Raw genomic sequence first — 25090 nt, 5'->3', positions numbered from 1 at the left:
GCGCGCGCGTGTCGTCGGAGCCGCTGATTGAGTTCCTGAACTGGCCTCTCCGGTTTAGTTTGTTATTAACTTCCGCACCCCGCGCGACGGGGCAGAGCCCGCGCTCCCCGGGAAGAGCAGGCTGTGCGCGGACCCGCGGGAGGCTCGTCGGGGCGGGATCGCGGCGGGGCAGGCCGGCTCGGCGCTTCTCCAGCCGCCCCCCTCTGCGCCCCTGCTCGGGGAGCTCTGGCGCGCTAGGCCGCTGACGGGACTCTCCTTCTGTGGGTTCCCTGCCCCTGCCCCTGCCCTTGCAGGACGAAGCAAGCCGAGGGAGGAGGAAGGAAGCCTTGTTAGTGGCCAGGCGGACGCGCAGGAGCGCGATGGCGCAGTTTCCACCCGGCCTTTGGCTTCTGGCCCTGGGCCTGGCTGTGACCCCCCGCCTCTCCCAGGCAGGTGAGTCAGGTCCGAACACGTTGTTGCACAGGTTGGGTCGTCGGAGGTGGGCGTGGGGGAGACGCTTGCGGGGAGCCCACTTCCCTGCTGGGGCGGCCACCTCTTAAAACTCGCCATGCTGTTGCGCCTTTGCTTGGAAGGACCGCAGTGCCGTGGTGAAGCACACGTTTTCGGTGCAAAAGGGCCCAGATTCGGTGCCCTGGTGTCTCTGGTTGTAGAGGCACCCCGGAGCAAGTGATGGGAAACTGTCTGCCTAAAACCTTAGGGTGTAAGCCGCCGCCGTCATTCAGAGCAGCCTTTCGGAACCGGGGTCCTCCAGATGTTGTGGCCTTCGACTCCCATTAGGCCCAGCCAGCATGGAAATTGTAGTCCAACACATTTGGAGAGCACCAGGTTGGGGGAGGTTGACTCAATATACAGTGGTCAGCTAGAATAAGCACAAGGCCACTTCCTGCATTTCTTTATAGCTGCAGTCAGGCAGCTACAGGTGGACAAAACGTTTCAGGACATGGAGATAAATAGTGGAGGAAAGTTTCTCCTGCTGGTTTTCTGTTTCAGTTTTGTTAAAGGCACAGGAGCAGGGTCAGAATAAACAGTTGGCAGCTGTCTTTTTCAGCCTCACGGCAGCTTAGTCCTGCTTCTGTCGGTGAAACCTGCAAGGCTGGGAGATCTTGTGGGACAGGGAAGAGCTGGTCCGCCCCATCATTAAGCCTTAAAATGGAGTTTGTAATTAATGAAAGGAAAACCGCCTTGTTTGGCCACTGTTGTGGCTTATGGAGGGTAGGAGACTGCACAGTGACTCAGGGACGTCCCCACTTGAATCTCATTTCTGACCTGACTAGGTGGTCTTAGACAAGTCGCTCCCTCCAAGCCTCCTCCCCCCACCCCCGTCTGCAGATTTTGCAGATACTAATAGTCAGCAATCTTACAGGCTTGATTTAAAGATTACAGTGTCTGCAGATGCAAAGTATTCTTTATTATACGTATTAATTGGTGTTACTCAAAGAGATCTCTGGGGCTCAGGCATGTCTGGATGCTTTGCCTGCTCACCCCAATGCAGATATGTGAGAGGTGGCTGTGGGTACTCAGATAATGGAAAGCACTTTGTATATGCTTCATGTATGCTGGAGTTGAGCCAGGAGTGTTTGCAACAGGTTCTGAGGCTGAGCCCCTGTGATCGCTAAAATCAAGCCCCAGGTTATGTTTGGGACCAAACTGCCCCAACCTGGCACCCTCCAGTTGTGTCAGATTACAACTTCCATAATCCCCAGCCAGCATGGGAATTGTAGTCCAACATATCTGGAGGGCACCAGTTGGGGAAGGTTTGGAGAATGGGACACACAAAGAAAACAAGGGTGCAACCCTATAGATGTCTAGACAGAGAAAAGTCAACTTTTGTAGGACTTTTTCTGTCTAAACATGCATAGGATTGCACCCTAAGTGGTTTAAAATCGAAGAATTATACAAGAAACACACTAAAAGGGGAAGATATCAAGAAATAGCAACAAGCACGAAGAAGGCTGATCCAGGACTGATCTAGTCCAGGGTTGTGGGACTGACTGTGCAGGGTGTCGGAGAATGGTAGACTGTATTTCATTCTTGCCCCGCCGTCTTCATAATTGCAGGGTACCCCATCATCCGCCTCAATGAGCCAGACGGTCCTATCCTTGAAGGCAGCAACGTGACTCTGGAGTGCCTGACCGACGAAGCAGGGGAGGACTTAAGTGGATTCACCTTCCAGAAATACAGCAAGGTCAGGCATTAAAAGGATCCCTTCTGTTCCTTACTTCCGCCTTCCCCAACCTGGTGTCCTCCAGAGGTTTTGAACTACAATTCCCAGCATTCCTGACCATTAGATTGGGGAAGGCAGCATTACCCCACCTCACTGATGAGTGAGAAGGGTTGTTTGCTCAACAGGGGGCGCTGTATTACTATTGCTGAACATGTAGTGAGTGATGACAGCGCACGGGGCAGCACACATCTTGCAGAAATGTACAGGTGGTTTATAGCCCAGAGCAGTGTAGACTTGGGAATTGTAGTAGGAATCAGTAACAGATCATTCTCACCTTCCCATTACTGCAAGTCCCAGAATTCTTTGGGCAAAGCCATGGCAGCTAGTGCTGTTAAACTGATGTAAGCTCGTGGTTTGAAAATGACCTTTTCTTTGGCTCAAAGACTGACACCTAAGTTGCAGGGATGTGGTAAGGGAGAGTCATGTGACAGCATGGATAGCAAGCATACTTCAAATTTAAATAGGTATGAAATCGGTTTAGTTGTTCTGGCTCCCCTCAAGGAACTTTGGGAATTGTTATTTGCGAGAGTTTCTTGAGACACATTGAGTGGCACAGAAACATGAGGCACACGCCAGATTGCATGCTGTGCTCAGATAGGGGAGAGTAGCTGAACACCAGCAAGGCTTCAGGTAAACGTATACACGTGTTGTTTTAACACTGACATTTACAGAAAAGAAGCAGTGATTAGTAGACCGGTGCCTGGCACTGGAACAGGCAGACTATTCCATATGATGGGAATAGATGATGCCCATCGCTACAAGATACAGTGAAGGCCATCAATTTGGATGGCTTTAAAAGGGAACTGGACAAATTCCTGGAGGAGAAGTCTATCGATGGCTACTAGTTGTGATGGCTATATGCTACCTCCAGTGTCAGAGGCAGTAAGCCTGTGAACACCAGTTGCTGGGGAACGAGAACAGAAGGGTGCTATTGCTGTCATGCCCTCCTTGTGGGTTTCCCACAGGCAGCTGGTTGGCCACTATGTGAACAGAATGCTGGATGAGATAGACCAGCCTTCCCAAACCTGGTGCCCTCCAACCTGGCATCCCTGATACTGCAGCGATGCACCCACTGTGGAGGTCCCTTGGGTGTCCAGGCAGTTATCTGAGCTCCCAGTGCTGTTGGGCAGGACCACGGAGATGGGATGGATGTTGCTTCAATGCCACAGTGGAGGTTTCACAGGGTATGAAGCTCTGTCTAGGTATAGAAGGAAGCAAGGGAGGTAAAGAGGAAAGCTCTGGTCTGGGAAACCTTGGTTCGGTGCCAGCGGGGGAATGATGCTAGGCCTGGATTGTGCAGAACAGGCAGCGTGACATGTGAACCCTGGGGGAACTGTAGGTCAACACAGAGCAGCCTTCCCCAACTTGGTGTCTCCCTGATGTTGTTGGACTTCAACTCCAATAGCATGGTCGGGAATGCTGGGAATTGTAGTTCAAAACATCCACAAGATTGGGGAAGCCTGCCCCAGACGGTCCTGCAGTCGCACTCTGGGGGACCAGATTCCATGGCAGTTGCATAGTTCAGGCTACGAGCACAAAGGAGACAACAACGTTGGGTGTGTTCCAGAGGAGGGTAAACAAAAGAAACAACGGCCGAGTTCAACAATCAACAGGGAAAAGAAGCCACAGTGGGTTATTTTCCCTGCCCTGCGCATGCTGCTTGTGCACCCACCATTTCCCTAATTACCCTCACTGCACCGTAGGTTTCCATGTCGTCCGAACCTAGTGAGGTGCATGGTGGGGGTGGCTTCCAAGCCACCCCACAGCCCACGGCTTGTAGGGGTTACAGGTGGCTTGTTTTCCTCCACTGGTTGTCTGAACCCATTCAGTAGCTTGGTTCCTGGAGTGATAGACGGCTTCCTTTCAACTCCTGGCTTCTTAATTGAACTTGGGCTGCGTGACAAAAGCCATGCTTCCAGGGAGAAAGAGGTGGAGGTTCCCAGAACAAAAGGGGCCACAAGAGGTAACCTGCTGATCTATCAGGATGATACCATATTTCCTGTCAAGGCTTTAGACTGGCAAGTTTGGGCCAGCCTCCTGAGTTGCTTGACAAGAGTGAGGAGGCGGGAGGAGGAAAGTCAGGAAGACCGCCCATCTTGCAATAGGGCAGTTCCTTATAATCCAGTGGGCTCATGCAGAGAGAGTGGCCTGGTGCTCAAGACACGAGGGTGGCTAATATGATACGGTGGCTTCAGTGGAGGCTGGTGGCTCCGATGTCAGTGGGATGGTGAATGTGCTCCAGGTTTTAGTCAGAACTCTGCAACAGCTATGCAAGGTGCTTCACCTGACTGAAACCTGGAGTGGATTCGCCACCCCACTGACATGGGAGCCACCAGCGACCACAGGGTGGCTTGTTAACCACCCCTGCACGTACTGGCAGATTCCCCATAAGGGCCCTCGCCAGGTGTGGGTTGTCGTGATGTCAGAAGCTGGTGAGGGTGGGTACCTGAGGTGGTTAACAAAACACACAGAACCCACGGTCTCTTGTGGGCTTACTGACCACCCTTGTGTCGTGCAAACCAGCCTGGTAAGTTATGGGGGAATCAGCACTTCCAAGCGGCTACCAGGGAGGGATGCTGAGCTGAAGAAGATAGAACCATAGGGTAAGTATGGGGGGGGGGGGGCTTTGCAGTACTCAGATGCATACTGGAACGCTTGTTCCATTGAAAGGGACCTTATTTTGGCTCCCTTTGTCTCCTCCCTGAAGGCAGTGTCTATGCAGCAGCTTCTATCAAGCCCTGATGAATTGCCATCAGCCCTTCTTCTACAGTCCCAATGTATTGCCTGGTAATGGCCATGGTTTCACTCAAAGTGCGTTAATATGAATGAACAGCACTGAAGTGCATTGAAGTCTGTGATACTGTGGTTTTATCAGGGTGAGGGATGTTATGCTCTGAAGAGGACCAGTGCTTCCTTCCCAGTTGGTTTTGCAGATAGGAGACATCAGGCACTGCCGTGGAAAAGGCAATGAAAAATGTGAGGTATTTTTTCTCCCCTCTGCAGTGGCTCCACACCTGGATCTCTCTGGACAAAACTAGCGAACTGCGCTGCTGGTTTTATGATGTTACGGTGAGACACGATGACGGGCGCCTCCTGTTGACCATCAGTGATGCACAGTCTTGGCATGCTGGATCCTACCGCTGTGCTAGTTCCAATTCCACCGGCAACGCCTCTGTCTCCAATGACCTAAACCTGCAAATGGAGTGTATGTGGGGTTTCTTCCTTTGGCCACTAGGTGACAACAGGGAAGTGGTACATAAGGACTAGGAGCTTGTGATATCACCGCCTTTGAACCTAGAGCTCAATGTAGGACAAACCTATCTGTGGATCTGTAGGGGAGCATGTAGGTTAAAAAGGTATAGAATAACAAAATAGGGAATCGAAGGGCTAATACAAAGAGAGTGTACAGTACATTTACTTACTAAGGAGTAGTGATGTAACGGGATAGCTGAAACTGTCAACTGAGTGTACAGCTGCTGTTAGAAAGGCAGATTCTATGTAGGGGATCATTAGGAAAGGAAGAAAACAAAACTGTCCATATCATAATGCCCTTATACAAATCTGTGGTGCGGATCACTTGGAGTACTGTGAAAGTTCTGGTCATTGAACCTCAGAAAGTATATTGTAGAACCAGTAAAGATGCAGAAGGAGCAGCCAAATGATCAAGAGACCGGAGCAAATCCCCTGTGAAAAAAGGTTACAATGTTTGGGGCTCTTTCACTTAGAACAAAGGCAAGTAAGGGGGACGGGACAGAGGTGTATAAAATTATTCAATGTGTACAGAAAGTGGATAAGGAGTTGTTTCTGTCCTCTCATCATACAAAAACCTGGGGTCATCCAATGAAACTGAGCGGCGGGAGACTCAGGACAGATAAAAGCATGTATTTGTTCACACCGAGAATAGTTGAACTCTGGAATTCGCTACCACAAGATGTAGTGATGGCCGCCAACTTGGACAGCTTGAAAAGGGGGGTAGATAAATTCATCTGGTCATGATGGCTACATATTACCTTCAATATCAGAGGCAATATGCTATTGTGTTCATGTTGGTTTGTGGGCTTCCCACAGGCATGTGGTTGGCCCTTGTGTGAACAAAATGGTGGACTAGATAGACCTTTGTCTGATCCAGCAGGGCTGCGCTTATGTTCCTGTAGCAGCTCATTAGCAGTATTCTGTATTTCCCTTCACACATCACCACTCTCCACATGATTGAGGTCATACTGAAGATCAGCCCTTTGGGGGTCTTCTGGGTGGGGCATCACAGCTCTCTCAGGAATTGGGAAGGACAGTTTTCCTTACAATTAAAATGTTTAAAGCAGGAGTATATCTCCACAACAGTTTTGGGGTGGTTCCAGATGAGGCTACTAACACTACCAGTCAAAACACATTATGCACCTATTCTATCCTTCTGAACATACTTTTTTATGGAAAGAAAAATGACAGAAGCAGCAGTGGGAGAACATTGGGGGGCGGGGGGAGGATGTGGTTACAAATGGAAGATGACATAATCTGGACCCCCCTGTAAAGCTGTAAATGAGGCAGGGCGGTTGCAGGATAAAAGGCTGGTCTGGAAGCATACTTAAACTGGTGTCATTGTTGTTCCCTCTTCCCAGTGAATTTTGAGAACTATAGTTCTGTGGGGCTGTATTCTCAGCACCCTCACTAAACTACAGTTCCCAGGATGCGGGGGGGGGGGGGGCAGCAGGAGCCATTGCATTTAAACTTGTATGAAGCCTGTATATGTTCGTAATGTGGTAGATCTCCCTTTTGTTTACTAGCCAGCAGTAGACTCTCATCTGTGACAAAACTCTGAGAATGGCACAAATCCATTTTTCTCTCTCCTGCCCCAGATCTCCGTAGCATCTTCCTCAGTCGTGCAAACACCTGGTGCGGGACAGTAGGGGATTCTCTCACAGTGCTTGAAGGCGAGGACGTGAAACTTTACTGCACAGCAGATGCCTCGCAGACCCCACTCTATGAATGGACCCGAGAGGTGAGATTTTTAGAGGGAAGGAGTGGGGGCCGGGGGGGGGGTATCTGTGAGACCCTGATCCTCTGTGCTGGAGTTCAGTGGAGGAACAGATCACTCTTACACCATAGAAAATGAGACTTTGCCCCACGGGGAAGGAAGGGGCCTTCCGCATCTGCACCAGTTAGGGCTATGCCAAATGTCTGTCCATTTCTTCAGAACAAAAGTCATTCTTATGTATGGGGGATATTTCCTGAAACCTGCTCTCTCCTCGTCCCCACTTCAATGTTCGTTTTCCCGATCAGTTGCTGCTGAGGCAACATTTGTTGAAGAAACCGTGTTCCTTTCTTCCTGGTCTACCCCCCACCCCCAAAGCCATTTTCACCTGAGCTTGGCTTACTTGTATATAATCTCAGAGCCTGAGAGGAAAATGAGATTAAAATGATGGGGGGCGGGATTTCCAAGCTAAAAAGGGCTGCTGGGGATGTGTTAAGCACCCTTTCCCGTCATTAATCCACTCATGCAGGCATCTTGCCACCCCCGGTCCCTGTATTAGCATTGTGAGGTAAATACAGAGCTGGGAAGGCTGTGTTTACCTCGTAACACACTGTTCCGCCCTCCGTTTTTACCTCTGGTGCCAAAATGTGTACAGCCAACACTTTTCTCCATGTGGTGTGATATTGAGGGTGAGAGTAGGCTTATAGCAGACATTTTGTGTTGAGGGGGCTGGAGGATACACTGCAGGGGTGGGGTGGGGCTGTTAACTCCATACAGCTTAGGAGGAAGATATCCAGATTAGAAGATGTGGCTTTCCAGCACCTTCTTTTCAGGACAAACCCACTGCTATTCTATCCCATTGTGTCCCCCATCCAAGGTTGTAGCCACAAGGAGGACTGTCTGGGACCCACCGAGCTGCTCAGGGATATCCTAACTCCCCTTCCCTGAATGCTCAGTTATTATTATTTTTAAAACCAGGTTTCTGAACTTTTGATTAAGGAAGAAGAAAGGGAAAATGCGCAGGCAGTATTTGACTTCCTCAGGGTTCCCTCAGAAGTAAAAGTACTCCTGGCTTTGGTCAATGATTACAAGTGCACTGGAATGATTGCTCCAGGCATTAATTTACATGTTAAAACAAGTGAAATAATTTTAAATGCATTGCGTAACTAAGTTTTCGGTGCTTACTGCTTTGTGTGGATCGCTGCTGTCACAGCTAGTTTGGCCCCTAAGCCCTAACATTTGAAACAGGTTCAGGGCTTGTGGCCTGGCTCAAGCTAAGGCTCGATTCCACTGCTTGGAATGTTAAAATATCTTTGCTCCCACAACAGGGGGATGACTGGATTGTGGCATCCAGTTTGTTAAATCTTGCCAAGGTGAACCAGGAGCAAGCAGGGACCTATATTTGCCAGGCTCAGCATCCCACCTTGCCCCAGCTGGCCGACAGCAAGTCCATCCGCCTGTTTGTGGAGCGGAGTGAGCGTGCATTTTCATTCGGTAAGAACCCTTTGCCAGCAGCCACCCAAGCCCTGTGTGAGGTTGCTTCCAGACGAGCCTTTTATTGTGCAAATGCCCTGCCTCAAACGGTAAATATTACTGGGGGTCCAGAGGACATCGTCTTTCATTTGTAACCCTCCCCTTCCATCTTTTTTCTTTCCACAAGAAAACCATTAAGGAGGGAAAAAACAAAATAGCGGCACAATGCCTTTTGATTGGTGAAGCTAGGAGCTGTCTGAATGGAAGCACTCTGTCTGGAGGGCAAAGTCTGGGCACCGGAAAGCCTGTGCAGGCCATTAGATGCATGCCTCCTTTCTGAATATGAGCAGCTGAGCGCCTCCCAACAGCAGTGGCCTCTTTAGGTCTTAACCCCTGGAATCTATTTCTTCCTTTACCACTGATACACAAAGTACTATATTGCAGCCCCATCCTGTGCATGTTTACATAGAAGTCCTACTATGTTAAGTGGCACTTACTGTCCCAGTAAGTATGCAAAGGATTTCAGTCTTGCACAAAAGTATGCATGATTACAGATCCATGAAGAGCAGTTGGTCACCATAGGTAGAGTTTCCATGTACTCAGGAAGTATGCCTCAGAACACCGGATACCAGGGACAAACAACAGAAGGCCACACCTTTCATGCCCTGCTTGTGAATGTCCAGAAGAATCATCTGTGTAGCTGCTGTTGGAAAAGTGGGTTGGATCCAGCCTTAGTCATACAAGAGTAGACCCATTGAAATCAGTGGGACGTAAGTTAATCAGGACTGTCTTACGTCCAATTGATTTCAAAGGGTCTGCTCTTAAGTATGACTAAATCTGAATCCAACCCACTGCTATGCTGGACAAGGCAGACCGTCTGGTCTGATCCTACATAGCAGGCATTGGGAACTGTGACCTTCCAAATGACCCTGCATGGCAGGGGTTGAGGATGTTGAACTACAACACGCATCATCCTTGGTCATTGCCCATGCTGGCTGGGGGAGATGGGAGTCGGGAGTCCAACAACGCCTAGAGGACCACAGGTTCCCCACCCCTGCTACAAGGCATTTCTTGTGTAATTATTTTTCTGGAAGAAAATTGTCTGCTTCACTCAGCCCGTGTGCAGATTTTCCCCGCAGCACCCCTGTCTGCAGTCCATCCCCAGTGCCGTGAGATGTTCAGGGAAGCCTTTGGAGCTCTCAAAGACCTGCAGTGTCTTTGGGCGTTTTTAAAAAACTACACCAATCATTTGCAAATATACAGTGAGACAAATCTTATCTCTGTGTATTGAGACAAATCTTATCTCTGTGCATCAGCTAACATAGGCATCACCTAGCATCAAAGCCAGCCTCAGAAGTCAAGTTGTTCCGGATTTCATCGAGCTCATCTGGCTTTTCTCGTGTTTCTTTATTTAAAAAGCATCTTACAGTCATAATCAAACTCTGGCATTTCCCTCAGTAGCCCCACACAGCCCTGAGTGTGTGCTTTCCAGAAGGAGTTGAGGCAGGCCGTGACCCTGGGAAAAACAGACGTTAAGGGCTGCTCGTTGCAACTAAGGGGCCCTTTGAATAGAGGCATCGCTTTGTATAAATAGGGTACACAGGGACGTTTCCTCTGTGGCTGGGCCAGGTGCGTGGGGATGTCTGTGTCTTGCTGGAGGGAAGAACTGAGTGTGGCTGTGTTGAGCCTTGCCCCAGATGAGGTGCTGGCACGTCATCTGTGTCTGACTTGCTTTCTCCAGAGTCTTTGATGTCGCTCAGCACCCCAATGCTGGCCCTGGCTGTGGCACTGCCTGCGCTGCTGCTGCTGCTCCTAATCATGGTCTTTGCCGTCCTCATCCCCCGCCGTCGGGCAGCTGCTGCCAAGAAGAAAGCAGCCCAGTGAGTGCCTTGTGGAACTGTATTGCTGCCGGGGGGGGGGGATTCTACTTCTGTGGGCATTCTGCTCCCGGGCAGCAGAACTGAGCTTAATGGCCTGCTGGGTCTCTTCTCAACCCCACAATTCAAAACTGTAGTCTGTGCAGGTTACTTTACCTAAAATTTTAAAAAAAGGTTGTGAAGAGTCTCCACTCCAGGTTGCACAGATGCCAGTTCCAATCCATAGGCGTTCTTTATTCACGGCCTTCCTTGGACAATTAAGCACAATTAGTTTAATGGAGCTCAGTTCACACATGCTCACCACTTGATGTGTGAACAAGCATGAAGTACTAATTCATTTCCCTTCACGTCGCTCTGTGCAATATGGCCCCCGCATCGCCCCCATGCCTGCTTAATCTCAATATTTTTCAGTTCATACATTTTATCAAGTGATGGAGAAACTAAGCTGGAATGCTGTTGTTTGCCTTTCTCCAGGCAAGACTCTGGCCAGCGCACCCCTATCTACAAAGGCAGCTTGGAGTCTGTGCCTTCTGTCGTAGGGGATACACACCCCCTGGTGATGTAATAAACAGCACACAGGTTGGTAGAACTACATAGGCTGAAACATCTTCTCTTTCCTGTCTGTTGTCTTCCTTGTTTCTGAAATCCTAGGGGGGAGGTTTGTTCATTGCTGGGGGTTCCTCACTTTAGCATTCCATAGAGAATATAGAAATTGGCACATCTGGGTTTCCTGAGCATCTTTGCAGGAATCTTCCTATATGTCAAGAGCAATCTGTGATAACTTCAGTATGTAATGATGGTATAAATGCTCCCCCCACCAATCTGGTCAGATCAGGCTTAACATATGCACAGATTTCAGGCAACATAAAGACCAGTTCTGTCTTTCTCGGGGTCAAACCTTAATGGGACAGTTCCCCTATGGATGATTATAATTTCCCCGTGGGTATTGCTTTTTGTTATGTCAGTTTGCAGTCCCATGGGACTGTTTTGAAGATCGGGGAAGTTTAGGTCTTTCCTCTTGTGACTTTTCCCTGATATAAATTGCACACCTTTTCGCACCCCTCAAAGCCATTTTTCAAAGCCCTCAAAGCCATTTTTCACCCCCTCAAAGCTAAAGAAGAAAAGGACAGGTACAGATTGTTCCCATCTCTGCCACCCCCACCCCACCCCACCCCACCCCACCCCACCCCAACACACACACTCACTCACTCACTCACTCACTCACTTCAATTGAATTGAATTGAATTGAATTGAATCAACCATTGAATTGATAGTGGCTTTTGGAGGATTTCCATTGGGGTAAGGGCAAAAAAGAAAGGGTTAAAACCCCTCCAATCTTCAAAGGAGCCCCAGGACTGCTAATTAGCAGTTCTGCTATAACCAAAGCACCATATAGTGGCTGTAAAATGAAACATACAGAACTTGCCAAGAAAGGAATTCCCCAGTTCAAAGCACGTGTCTGCCTGTGTAAAGGCAGTCTTAATCCCGCACAGAATACAGAAGCAGAAGTCCCAATAAGAGTGCAGGATTTTAGTCTCATGTGTTGAAGCTCTAAGCCTTAGAATAGGGGGAAAAACAGCACAAAAGCTGAGAAATCATGAAAGGGGTGGGCTAGGGGAACGGGGCACAACTAGGTCCACATGTGGCTCTCAGTCTAATTTCACTGGATGGGAAAGAGGGAGGGAGAAGGCGGGGGCGGGGGGAGAGGCTCTGGCCCTGCCTTTAGCCAGCCCAAACAGATTACCTCCAAGGGAATGTGGCCCTCCACAGAATAAAGGTTCCCCACTCCTGTGCTGCAGCATTAAAAGTAGCTGCCTGGATGCAGCAGCCTAAGAAGCAAATTCAGAAAAAATAATGAGCATCAGAAACTTTAACCACTCAATAAATTATGGATGGCACCGTAGAAATGGCAGGCTGGGGAGGGTCTAAATATATAGCCCTTGCATCCTGTTTCTGTTCAGAAGCTACCCTGTGGGCGTCAAGACCGTGATTCAGATAAAGGGAGCTGTTCTACCCTTTTATCTCTGCGGGGAAATGCCTTAGTTGCTTGGTATGGCTGCATTCAGTTGGAAACTGGGGGTGCCACTCAAATCGCATCAGGACTCAGACCCTTTAGATCAGTAGTCCCCAACCTTGGGTCCCCTGATATTGTTGGATTACAACTACCATCATCCTCAGCCAGCATGGCCAATGGTCAGGGATGCTAGAACGTGTAGTCCAACAACATTTGGAGAACCAAGCTGGGGGATGCTGCTGCTGAGGATGGCCCAAGAAGTATGGGCCCAATTGTACTAAGATTTTACAGCTTCCTCTACTGGCTTATTAACCTTTTTTCTTTTTTCCCAGGTTGAAATGGATTCTGTGTTTTTATTTCTTTTCGTCACTTTCAAGATCCAGCTTCTTTTGACTATGGGATGGTGGGGAGGATTTCATCGATGTACAGTGACTGTTTTTGTGTGTATATGTTTGAGGTATTAATTGTCTTCTTGTTTTTGTTTTAAGAAGTGGGGAGGTGGAGCTATTGGGACCAAAAGTGTGAGGGACGCAGTGATGTTGTTGTGTATATAGGAATCCCCCCTCCCCTTTTCTGGGTTCATTGCTGTTTGCCTGGAATTCTGCTTGCCTGTATGAGGGTGAGAGATTGTCTTCTGCTCAAGGGCTGCTCTTTAACCCCTGTCTGTCCTGAAGAGAGTTAGCCCCTTCCTATTCAAATTGATACTACCTTTTAAAGTATTTTTTTACTTACAGTAGAGTAAGTCAGGCAGCCACCACACAAGGGTGTGCTTTGCAGGATTTTTAAAAAATGACTCTGTCCCCTTCACAGTATAACCTGTTCCCTTTTTTCTCCATGTCATTACTGCCTGATGCATTACTGGCATACCAACGAGGATAATATTCTTCAAAAGTTTCCATCTAGGAAAGGCATAATCCCTTTTATTAAAGGGAGAGCTAACCCCCTTCTAAAGTCCTCAAGAAGCAATTGAAAGGCAAACAAAAAAAGTGTGTGTGGGGAATTAATGGACTGCTGGACGGAGGGCGGTGGGGGGGGCTTTCCTCCTGTAACTCTTGGACTGGCCCTGAATGGTAGCCCTCTGCAGCAGGGCCTGAATTTCTGATTAAGCCACAAACCTATAACCAGGGCTAAATAATCCATAGCCATTTGTTCCTGTGGATAGTGGGAAAGGGTCTGGGGTAGCTCTCCTCCTTTGGGGCCTGGGCTCTATTTGAAAATATAACCCATTTTGATTTTCGTGAGTCCTCTTTTAGGCCTTCAAGGACCTGGCCTCTGTTGCAGCCCTGCACCAAAACTGAGCCCTTTTGCTAGCTCTAAGGCCAAGAAGCAGCAATATGTCTTGAATTTCAGTTGTGCTTTGCTATTATTTGCATACCAGCACCTAGGGTGGCAGTGGTGTAAGGAGGAGCAAGTGTATATCATTCCTGTCTCTGCAGTGTGCAGTGTAAATGTCCCCCCATCCGGCACTTCCTTTCATCAAAATAAAAAATCACAAAATCTTGCATCGGTGGCTGTTTGGAGCATGCAGCATCAGGGTTTTTTTTTTTCTTTTATCACCAGCGTTCTCCATGGTACCCAAGGGGGATATAAACCAACCCAAGCCAACGACAGGCACCGAGCAGCACTCCCCACTTCTACAGAAACCAGAGCCATAAAAGGCCTCTGCTGGATATTAAGCCCTAATAAAAAACACATCCTCCCTTCTGTCTATGTATATGTCAGAGACAGTGCCTCTGCATCATGCAAAACCAGTGGTCCTACATCATCCCAGATAAGAGCAGAGAATGCACAGGATGGCACAGGGTTGGAGTGTTAGATGCTGACCTGCAGTGGGTGCCTGCTGCTGCCCTTCTCCTGGTACAAATTACTTAGCTTGTGGTCTGATTTGGGTTTGGCCTCTGTCTTTGTAGTCAAAGTAACTTTTAGAGATAAAATGATGCCCCAGATAGTTATCTTTGGCCAAAGAGACCTGTACATCAGCAACAGTGGCAGAGCATTCACGTACCTTTAGCATGATGGGAAGAAATTCAGCAGGTGCGGCCTCCCCCAGCATTGAAGTACAAGGAAGGTAAAGCTTCATCTATTGATTTTCTGCCTGTCATGCAGGTGTTTAAAGACCTGTAATCTGGCTCTGCTTTGCAAAGCTTTACCATAAGGGACAAAGTTTGTCAACTCTTCTGAAGTATCCTAAATGCTGCCTCACTCACCTCTTGCCCTCCAAGTCACACACAGAATCCTGAGGCATTAAATGTGACTGCCTCCCCTGCCAGAATTTTTTGGGAGAGTTTGATTCTCCTATGTTGCACTCTAAAAATGACCTAAAATTTTAGGGGAGCCTATAATGACAGTGGGTATCCTCCTTCCCCAGTGGGGAACTGTTTGTGAAAAGATCCATAAAAGTTAATGTGGGGTGTAATACGAGCCGTGCAGCCTTATGAGCTGCTGAAATTTGATGGCTGCCATGAAATTCAGTATCTTATGACTGCAAAAGAAGAGTTTCTGCTAAGCGGCAGACTTTGTGCTGAGACAGATCTAGGCTGCAATTTAAAGCAGCATGTTGCCGAGGGGACAAGAGAGCACTGTAGTTGCAGCACCAAGTGGAAGGGAGTTGATCTCTGTGGCTAATGTTGCCAGATATTTTCTTCCCTCCAGTAGGGCTCCTGTGCTTTTGACAGCTACATGAAAAGCAGAAACTCAACTGGCAAAGATTTTTTCTTTGCTGCATCTGCATGCTTTTTTTAAAAAAAAAATCAGCACAGCGCAGTTCCTTCCCCCCCCCAAAGGGCACAATTTAAACTTTCGGGGTGGGGGGGGTACAGATTTCAGCAGGGTGGAAGCAGAGACTGACAGCGAGGAATTTTCTCTTGGATGTATTCAAGATTGGATTGCAAAACTGCAATGCATTTTAAGAGGATGTGGTTATATCATCATAACCAGAGAGATACATGCTCCTGAAGAATAATTTCATGTGACTTGGAACACAGGTGGGGGGAAGGGGCTGCCCCTTCCCAAATATTGAAACTAGAGTGGCTAGTAGAAACTGAAGATGATTAATCGTACCCAGGCCAGATGACAAATTACATTTGCAATACTGGGTAAGCCACGTCTGATCTCTGCCAGGATTTACCCCCCACCACCACCAATGAAGCTACATTCAACTTCAGCCACACACCACACCATTGCCTTCACGTACTGTGGTCCTGTACAATTTGCCACCCATCTCTACCATGTGGCACTGCCCTCAGCAGTCTCCCCACCAGGGAATAAATAGGGTTGTTTGGGGGGTTTGATGTGATTGGATTCACCTTGAGAAGTGGCAACAGAGCGGGAAAGGGTGGATGTAGGTGAGGTTCAGGACTAAGGGACCTGCCAGTTGTCTCTTTTCGACATCTCTCCTGTCCTGTCGTCGAGACACTCCGCACTTTGCCTAATGAACCAGAAAGGAAAACTACTCTCTCTGCCGGGAGCTGGTCCAGCAGGGACTTTCAAACCTTACAGTGGGCCCTCCCTCTGTGGAAAACAACTCTCCCAGCCACCTTTGCACATAATGCAAACAGACAGAGGACTCTGCTTGAATCTGCCACTCTGATTTCGTTTTAAGGAGGAGAAGGGCGCAGCCTTATTACATGGATTTATGTGTTTTAATGTGTCAGACAGAGCTCCCCCCACCCAAAAAAAATTGAGGGGAGAAAATCGATGGTGTCCGAACCTAATATATCTTCACCTGTGACCTTTGCTCCTCCTTCAACTCTTACTACCCGGTCTCCTCCCTCAAATGGCTCTGCCATTTCTTCCTTGCTGCCCATTATGCCAATGCTCGCTTCAAAGGCCAGCTCAAACCCTGCCTCTTCCATGAAGCCTTTGGCTTTATCTTCAGTCCTCATCCCCGGCCCATACAATGCCAGAGGTACAGGGAACTGCACTTATCCCCATTTATCCATGTCTCCCTTGCGCTGATGTCTAAATTCAATTGGCTGATTCCTTGGGGCAGGGATCTTCCTTTTGCCTGTGTTGCTCTGCCAAGAGTCCCATGGTGTCCTTTGTATAAAACATCAATGAAAGCACCAAAGCTAATTGCAGCTCTAACTCTAGGATTGCTCAAGAGACACATTCTCAAAACGGGAGGGAAGGTTGGAAAGGTCTCAATCACTTGGCTACTCTTTTGTGTTTTTCCAAGCATCTCCTCCCCTGCAGCTGTCCAGATCCATAGCGAAGGCCTCCTGGTGTCTCTGAGGGAAAGGGCTCCCACACGGTGCATGCCATATATTCCGCCATGCCCCATGCAACCCTAGCTGTGGGGGACTTCACTTGAAGCCTCATTTCAACTCGGGCCTGGTACATGGTAATAAAGAGAAACGCATGTTCCACCCTTGATCTGCCATAGTGGTCCCCACAACATCACACAAGTTGATAAAGCAGCTTCCAAATCAGATGGAAATGGTTTCTTGACAGGCATAAGCCCCAACACCTTTCTTCATAGAAAACAAACCCTTTCTTCCTCCACTCATCCACCCTCAGGATCCATTTTATGTCTGTTCAGCGTTTAACTTGCTGTTTTGTTAATGCCCCGACAGTGTTTGCAGACTGATTGGATTAGGCACCCAATGAAGCCCAGGACCACAAGGCCGGGGAAGATACTCACCTTTTAATGAGCAAAATGAGACTCGTTAGAAACAGTTTGATTCCCAGATGAGCTTGCTGCCCCAGTGAGCAGACACTATCCATCTTTCTTCTGGCAGTTGCCATAACATTCAGGATTCAGGGACAGATGGGCCCACTGACTTGATTCAGCAGGGGCAGGAGAGCAACATGGGACCATGGAACTGGGAAACACGTGTAGACAGACAGCTATTAAAGGGCCATAGGTCAGAGGGGCTTTTTAGACTGTTGAATGCGGGATGTGTGTGGAAGAGGGGTTCAGTTTTGCTCAAACTGTGAGATAAGGACTACTGGAAAATGTCACAACTATAACAGTACCAAAACTGTGTAGGCTACCATCTAGAATTGTCTTATCAGGTCAGTCAAGACTGGGAGAATGTGATCTAGTGGGGCAGGGGTGGGGAACCTCCACCCCACGGGCCAAATTTGGCCCACCAGGCCATCTCATGTGGCCTGCGGTTCCTCAAGGGAGGCCCTACCCCCTCAGAAGAGAGGGGGGTGGGATAACAAGCCACAGAGGCTATGGCTTGGGGAAGGGGAGGGGGGAGCAAAGCCAGCTCAGGACTCAGCCATGGCTTTGAGGAATCATAGAATAGTAGGGTTGGAAGGGGCCTACAAGACCATCAAGTCCAGCCCCCTGCTCAATGCAGGAATCCAAGTCAAAGCATCCCAGACAGATGGCTGTGCAGTCTCGTCTCGAATGCCTCCAGTGAGGGAGAGCCCACCACCTCCCTAGGTAATTGGTTCCATTGTATTGCTCTAATAGGAAGTTTTTCCTGATGTTCAGCCGGAATCTGGCTTCCTGTAACTTGAGCCCATTATTCCATGTCCTGCACTCTGGGATGAGTTAGGAGCACTAAGTCAGGGGTTTGAAGGGCCCATTGTTGAGTAAAATATACATGGTCATGGGGAGGTGGGATAGATAAAACAGGGAATATCAGCCAGTAGGGGCTGGAAGTCTTCAGCAGGGCAGGTAGAGGAACATTACAACCCTAAACAGAGCTGGGAACTAGACAGAGGAGTAATTTTCTTCGGAAAGCAATCCCTTCTCCCCTCTCGTACTTCCCTTTCAGTTTCCCTCATTTTATGTCTGCTCAGCATTGAAACTCACTGTTCTGTTAACACTTCAACGGGGGTTGGGGGCAGAAGAAAGTTGCTGATCCTAACAGGCCCTGAATGAAGCCCAAGCTGGAAGATACTCGGCTGTTAATGAGTATTGAGACTCGTTAGGGGCAATTTGATTCCTACAGGACTTTGCTGCCTTTTACTTAAGGGCTCGTTGATATGGCCCTGAGCGGAAAAGACAGGCTAAAGGAAGAAGGCATGAACAGAAATTTGGATGAAAGAGGTTTGGACACACGTTTGCTACATTCCAAGGCTTCTGTTTTCAGGGCAGAGTTTAGCTGTGTTCAAACCATGCTGGCATTTAGAATCTACGCCTGTCATCACCCTTAGCCTATGTGAGGTGGAAGTGACTTCCTGGCACACTGTGAACATGGAACATCCTTGGGCAGCTGCTGGTATCCCAGCGTCCCAGCGGGATCCACAGCTGCTGATGCCTGTCCCACCTCTCCCCACTTCAAAACAGTTTCCCCCCCTTGCCATCCCAATGAGCACCAGGCAGCTTGGTGCTGCCATAGCATCACTCTGATGCATTCAAATGGTGGTCTCCCACCACTGGGTGCTGCCATTTTAATCTCCCATAATGCCCCAGAGTAATCTGGCCCCATCACTTCCTGGAATATAGAAGGGGAAGAAATGGAAGCTGTGGCAGATTTTTTTTACTTGGGCTCCAAGATCACTGCAGACGGTGACTGTAGCCATGAAATTAAAAGACGCTTGCTCCTTGGGAGGAAAACTATGGCAAACCTAGACAGCATAGTAAGAAGCAGAGACATCACCTTGCCGACAAAGGTCCGTCTAATCAAAGCTATGGTTTTCCCAGTAGCAACATATGGCTGTGAGAGCTGGACTATAAGGAAGGCTGAGCGCCGAAGAATGGATGCGTTCGAACTGTGGTGCTGGAGAAGACTCTTGCAAGTCCCCTGGACTGCAAGGAGGTCCAATCAGTCAATCCTAAAGGAAATCAACCCTGACTGCTCATTGGAAGGACAGATACTGAAGCTGAAGCTCCAATATTTTGGCCACCTAATGCGAAGAGAAAACTCACTGGAAGAGACCCTGATGCTGGGAAAGATTGAAGGCAAAAGGAGAAGGGGACGGCAGAGGATGAGATGGCTAGATAGCATCACCGATGCAATGAATATGAACTTGAGCACACTCCGGGAGAGAGCGGAGGACAGGAAGGCCTGGCGTGCTATGGTCCATGGGGTCACGAAGAGTCGGACACAACTTAACCACTGAACAACAACAACAACACTCCATCAGGGTATTGTGGGAAAATATAACAGTGTCCACATCAGAATGTTGTTGCCACCCCATATGCCTACAAGGGGATCCACTGAGGTTGCCAGGGATGCATCAGCTAAGCTTTTGGCCAAGAGCTCTCTCCAATCTGGTGACTTGGGCCCCATCTACACAAGCCATTTACTGCAGGGCTGCTGCGATTCAAGGTCCTTCAGGACACGTGATGCAGTCACCACTTTGCAGCCTGTGGTTTTCACCCGGAACATGTGGATTTCCAAAGACGCGTTTTGCTGCGATGTTTTTGGTTTGCTGCGGGTTTCCCGCGGTTGTGAGCTGTCTGTCCCTTCCCCAAACTGACTTTGCATTTTGTGGTGGGTGTGTGGTAGGCGTGCCTAGTGCTTGTGTCACTCTGTGACGCCCCTTCACTCCTCCCTGTTCCTCTGTGGATGCGCAGTTACAGAGGCATGGGGAAGCGTGCTCATTTCTTCAACCATACTTTTGCACACCTTTGCAGCTTCGTATCTTCGCAGTGGCTACTTTGGAGTTAGTGGCCAAGGGCTGGGGGGTGTTGGGGGAGCAGAAGGGCGAGGACTAACTTCGCTCCAGCCACCATTTTGGAATGATGGATAGGCACGTACTTCCCATGGGCACACGCCTTGGTGTGTACGAACCATCGTGAGAGTCTCAGGGTGGAGGACTGCCAAACAGTTGGCATGGTAATGAAGGAGCAGAACACCCACATTTTACCTAGCGAGGAATGGACTGACACAAAAGAACCCCTAAAATACAAAACAGCCACTAAAACCCAAAGTGTCGCACCCCCACCTTCACGTGCCTGCGCAGCTGTGCATTTAAATATCATGTTTTTTAAAAGGGCAGCGTGACTGCCACAGTTTGCTTCACTTCAATGGCTATGTGACACAGCCTATGTGACAATGGCCATGTGACACAACTTCAATGGCACAGCAGATTTTCCCATTGGAGAAGTCTGCAGTAAATCACACGTCTACCACAGCAGAAGCTAATTCACAGCTACAATGCTGCGCAGTTACAACAGAGTGAAGGTTGAAAGCGGTGCCATGTGGATGGCCTCCAGGACCCACCTTTGCTCTCAAAAGAAATGCCCCATAATGCAGCAAGCTTTCACTACACCAGAATGCATGTTTGTCTTCACCCTAAATCATGGGTGCGATGCAGGTCATAGGCTATGAGCTAAGTGGGTCCACAGGTATCTAGAATGGAGACCTCAAAATAGCTGTAATCCAAAATGGCTAGATGGGCTTCTTGGCCTGGTTCTGACTGGGGAAACCAAATTTATATGTCAGTGATCATAGACCCTGGTACAGCACTAGAGGTGTTGGTCCTGTTGCTTTTACTGGGATCATTGCTCTAGCTACTTTGACAGCGCAAGTAAAAAGAGCTGCAAACTTAGAATTTATGCCATTTTGTTGAACATTAAATCCCCCCACCCTACCCCTGCAATTGTTTTAAAATATTTTTACCGGTAGCTCCCCATCGAAATGTTTTCCACGAGAAGAGAGCTTTGTACAGAATGACAGATGGGGGACGTGTAGAGAGACCCGGCGGAGTAATAAAAATGAGAGTGAAGGAGAGAAATGGAAGGAAAGCAGGAACAATGTAAAGGCGCTGGAATACTGTGTCTACAGCCAAAACAGGGGCTTCGTGCATTTGTTAAGGGTCCCTGACTGAAAACAAGCACTGCAGAAGACCGGGAGTGGAGCAGGGGGAACCTGAAGACAGACAGTGATGCCTGCAAGAGGCGAGTGTGTCTGGAGCAAGGGTGGCAGGTAAGAGCTGTAGCAGAGAGGCAGGCCTGGAAGAGCTAACGGAGCTTTAGGTGATGCAGGAAAAGCTAGGTGTGCACAATGCACTTGGATGGGGACTAGGTTCAAATTCCTATTTAATGAAGCTCATTGGGTGGCCTGGAGCCACTCTCTTTTTCTAAGGTTTACTGTGAGAATAAAATGGAGGAGAAAGCATGCTTCCCTGAGCTCCTCAGAGGAAGGCTGGGATCCAAATGTGCAGCTTTCCAAAGACAGAACAGGATCTAGGACACAAGAGTTCAAACCCCACCTCTGGCATGGACACTTGCACCGTCCTGGGCAAGTCACTCTCTCTCAACCTCAATTCCCCCATCTGTAAAATGGGAACAGTGGTGACATACCTCCAGCAGATTCAGTGTTTTGAAGGAACTCTCATAATGTAAGTGTGAAACTCTGTGCTGAGTGATGGATGTGAACTCCACAGGGTTTTTCTGGTAGTCCATCCCTGCCTGGTTCATATGTCTGTTGCCCGCTTTTGCCACTGTTTACCTCGTAAGGTTATTGTCAGGGAAGAAACGTTGCATTTGCTTTATATTACTTGATGCAAAGGGCTCCGTATTACGTCTATGTGTTTTAAGCCCCATCAATTCCATCTGCTCCCCCATGTGAGAAAAACAGCCAGATGCCCTGTTCTTTTGGCAAAGGACTCACTCCAGAGGACACTGAGGTTGTGCAGTTGCTGTGGCTCCAAGGCTGGCACATAATCAACCAACAGGGCTATTATTCTAAGTCTAAATTGGGCACCTGCAGAGGCTGGAGGCAAATCATGAGAAGTCTCAGTTTGTGTGTTTCATCTCTTGAACCGGGGGTGGGGAGGTGGGAGAGAGCTTCCAACCCACCCTACCCCCGCAATGTCCTGGAGCTGACATTGCTTCCACATCCTGACAAACACTAATGAAAAAGGATCCCACAACCACTGGTGTTAAAAGAATTAATCAGGGGGATTTATTGAAGTATCAAAGGTGGTTAAAAGGCAGACATAGATATTTACATATATATTAACTTTTGGGCACAGGGGAAACAGTCTTGGGCTGCAGAGGAACAAGCCCCCCACACACTCCCGACCCCCAGTTATATATTAATTATTATATTTTCCATTCTTTTTTTTTTAATCTCCCCTTCCAAGACACAAACAATATAAAATAAAAACCATGAGCCAGAGACGGACACAGAATCACACGTCAGTTTCTTCTTCTGTTTTGTTTTGTTGTTGTTGTTGTTTTTCCCAGACGAAAGACAGAGGGAAAGGGGTGGGAGAATTCAGGGGAGAAGGACATGGGGATGGGGGGGGGAGGAGTGGGCATCTACTGGCACAAGTGAGAAAAGTCAGCAAGGTTGGAAGGAACCAGCAGTCGCCAGAAGTGGGGGCCAGGGAAGAGAGACAGCTTCCAACAACCCCTTTTGTGGCAAAAGCATAATAGCGGGGCTGCACACCAGGGTTGGGGGTAGCAGGTGCCTCTGGAGGAAGCTGTTTCCACAGGGATCCCCCAATGGCAGCCACCCCAGGCATTCTATCCCCAGCAGCATGATGCAAGTGCCTCTGGGGCAGAGTAGCCGTTTGTAACAGTGGCTCCTTTTATGGATACTGTAAAGATAGCTGCATCTAGGGAGGTGAAGATCATTGAAAGAGGATAAAAAATGGGTGCTGAGTGAGGGGTGCCTATTGCTGAGCCTCTCGTTCTGCTCTCTGGGGAACTGCCACCCCCAGCTGCATCTAAGGGAGATCGAGTGCAGAGGGGGGAGGTCTAGGGGTTGGTGAGCTACACCAGGGTGCTTTTATTAGGGTCCGGGGACGGGATGGGATCATGTAACGACACCACCTGCACAACAGGCAAGGAGGAGGAGTTGAAGCTGTCCCTGGTCAATCTGCATTGCCATGTATTTAAATGGATGCATTAAAAAAAAAATCCACACATCCTCCACCCTCAGCAGAAGCTGGGCTTTGGGCCAGGTGAAGTGGCACGCATGGGTTGGGGATTCGATGCTCCGATGGGCTCTGTGTTCCCACCCCCTGCCCCTGGCTGAGCACGTCACGTAACAAGGACAACAGAGACAGACAGAGACCCACACACATTTCCTCTTCCCTCCCCTCCCTCTCCCTCCCCTAACTATCATGGCTTTGAAGGAAAAAAAAATAAAAAGAATCCAACCTGCTTCTTAAGGCCCAACACGGCTTGAGCGGCCCGGCCTTACAGGGGGAAAGCATGCGGCCAAGAGAGATACCATGCTGGACGACCTGAAGAGACATCAAGACCTCTCGGAGACTCCCAGCCTCACACTCCGGCCACCCTGGCGCTCTGGACACTTACTTAGCCCCAGCTGGTTCCCTCCTTAATGGCTGAAAACAGACCTGAGGGGTCCTAACTTGCACACCGGCTCCCCATCCCCACCCAGTCATCTTCCCAGAACTCAGGGTAGAGAAGTTCCCCACCCCTCCAGGGCTGCAGAGAAGGTCCAGGTGCCCCAGAGCAAAATATGTTAGCCCCATCTCCATCCCCAGATATTTTGAGACTCAGTGCTAATATCTGAAAAAATCAGAGCTAACGAGCCACAGTTGCTCCCAAGGGCTGGGCCCTTTTTGCGATGTCATTCCCCACACCACACATTTACTGCCCCTCCGCAATCTTGGCAGCCCTGGTTCCCCATGTGTCTTCTATCTCCCTACCTCCCATAGGGCCACTTCCAAGCTATTTACAAAGAGACACAGCCCTCCCACATAGCTCTGCCTCTCCCCAAAGGGAAAAGGGGTACGGCTGTCTCCCATGCTCTGTTTCACCGAAGCAGAGCCATGTGCGTGTGCACGCACGCACACACACACACACCCCAGAATTAACAGGGTATAACTCTGGTGCAGAGGGCATGGAAAGGGGGAGGGGGACAGCCAATGGCAGGAGGTGGAGCTTCATGGCTGGGGCAGGGCTAGTCTTCGGTTTCAAAAATAAAACCGAAAAAGTGGCGGCCACGTGTTGTTTTATACACAATGGATTTCGTGTGTTTTTAAGCATTTTTTGTTCATTTTTTTCTTTTTTTGTAATCCAACCCCTCCCCCCTCCCAGCTACAGCGGCAGCTTTTCTATAAACCTCTCCTCCATCCAGCGCTCCCCCTCTTCAGCCGCTTCCCTCAACATTCTGTCCCCGAACCCCCTTCCCACTCCCCTTTCCCTTTCCCTTCCCCTCCCTCCCTCCCTCCCTCCCTCCCTCCTTCCCCAGGCTTAGATGAAGAATTCCTCCTTGCGTTTATGGCCATCGCCACCATTGAGAAAGGCCTCGCGGGCTTCTCCGTGCTCATCCAGGCCGCTGGCCTCATGCGTCAGGTAGGATCCTGTAAAAAGAAAATGGAGGGCAGCATAAATGTGAAGTAGGTGCAGACAGCCCCAGAAGAATCCCTTCCCCAATTCTTCCAAAGACATGCCAATCGACAGATTAATTTGTCCTGTTCACACAACCAGAGATGGATCCCACTCTGGTGCAATCTTTCTCTCTCTAAAAGCCAGACCCCAATATTCTGTCACATTCTAGTGTGACCAAGAAACAAAACTCAGGGCAGGGCAGATAGAGGCTGGCTTGGTTCTTGATGGCTTCCACTGCACTGGATGAGACAAAGTTAAATGGCCTGCAATCTACAAGGCAACTGGGGGGGGGGGGCAGGGGAACCTGACCCTCACC

General features: G+C 49.0%; 2 protein-coding genes across 14 annotated transcripts in view; one reads left to right on the top strand and one right to left on the bottom strand.

The window, feature by feature from the left end:
- Positions 1 to 14056, top strand: LOC146337700 (cell surface glycoprotein MUC18-like). 2 transcript variants are annotated; one of them, XM_084815152.1, is made up of 8 exons: positions 1 to 432; positions 2058 to 2185; positions 5228 to 5429; positions 7075 to 7217; positions 8519 to 8684; positions 10405 to 10543; positions 11015 to 11119; positions 12887 to 14056. In XM_084815152.1, the coding sequence occupies exons 1-7, from the start codon at positions 360 to 362 to the stop codon at positions 11103 to 11105; spliced, it is 942 nt and encodes a 313-aa protein (XP_084671278.1). In that variant the 5' UTR covers positions 1 to 359; the 3' UTR covers positions 11106 to 11119; positions 12887 to 14056. The 2 variants fall into 2 exon arrangements, with proteins under 2 accessions (XP_084671278.1, XP_084671277.1); XM_084815151.1 differs by having other exon boundaries at positions 10952 to 11119.
- Positions 7075 to 25090, bottom strand: part of CADM4 (cell adhesion molecule 4) — a 142341-nt gene continuing 124325 nt past the window's right edge. For 11 of the 12 annotated variants that reach the window (XM_084815144.1, XM_084815140.1, XM_084815145.1 and 8 more), the window contains one exon: positions 22347 to 24746. In XM_084815144.1, coding sequence (XP_084671270.1) covers positions 24637 to 24746 — 110 coding nt within the window. In that variant the 3' untranslated portion in view covers positions 22347 to 24636. Of the gene's footprint in view, positions 10785 to 12284; positions 24747 to 25090 lie in introns of those variants that run through there. The other variant, XR_014785057.1, reaches the window with a different exon arrangement.

The sequence above is a fragment of the Heloderma suspectum genome, chromosome 10 (genome assembly GCF_057233095.1).
Source record: "Heloderma suspectum isolate Gila_16-S chromosome 10, 16-S_ref, whole genome shotgun sequence".
Taxonomy (NCBI): Eukaryota; Metazoa; Chordata; class Lepidosauria; order Squamata; family Helodermatidae; genus Heloderma; species Heloderma suspectum.
Note: the sequence above shows the minus strand (reverse complement) of the source record. Positions and strands in the feature narration are given on the sequence as shown.

Excerpts from the sequence above, each read along its gene's own strand:
- LOC146337700 (XM_084815151.1), top strand. The coding sequence starts at position 360 with ATGGCGCAGTTTCCACCCGGCCTTTGGCTTCTGGCCCTGGGCCTGGCT. Across the intron at positions 433-2,057 it reads CCCCCGCCTCTCCCAGGCAG|GGTACCCCATCATCCGCCTC; the intron begins GTGAGTCAGGTC and ends TCATAATTGCAG. Across the intron at positions 8,685-10,404 it reads TGAGCGTGCATTTTCATTCG|AGTCTTTGATGTCGCTCAGC; the intron begins GTAAGAACCCTT and ends TGCTTTCTCCAG.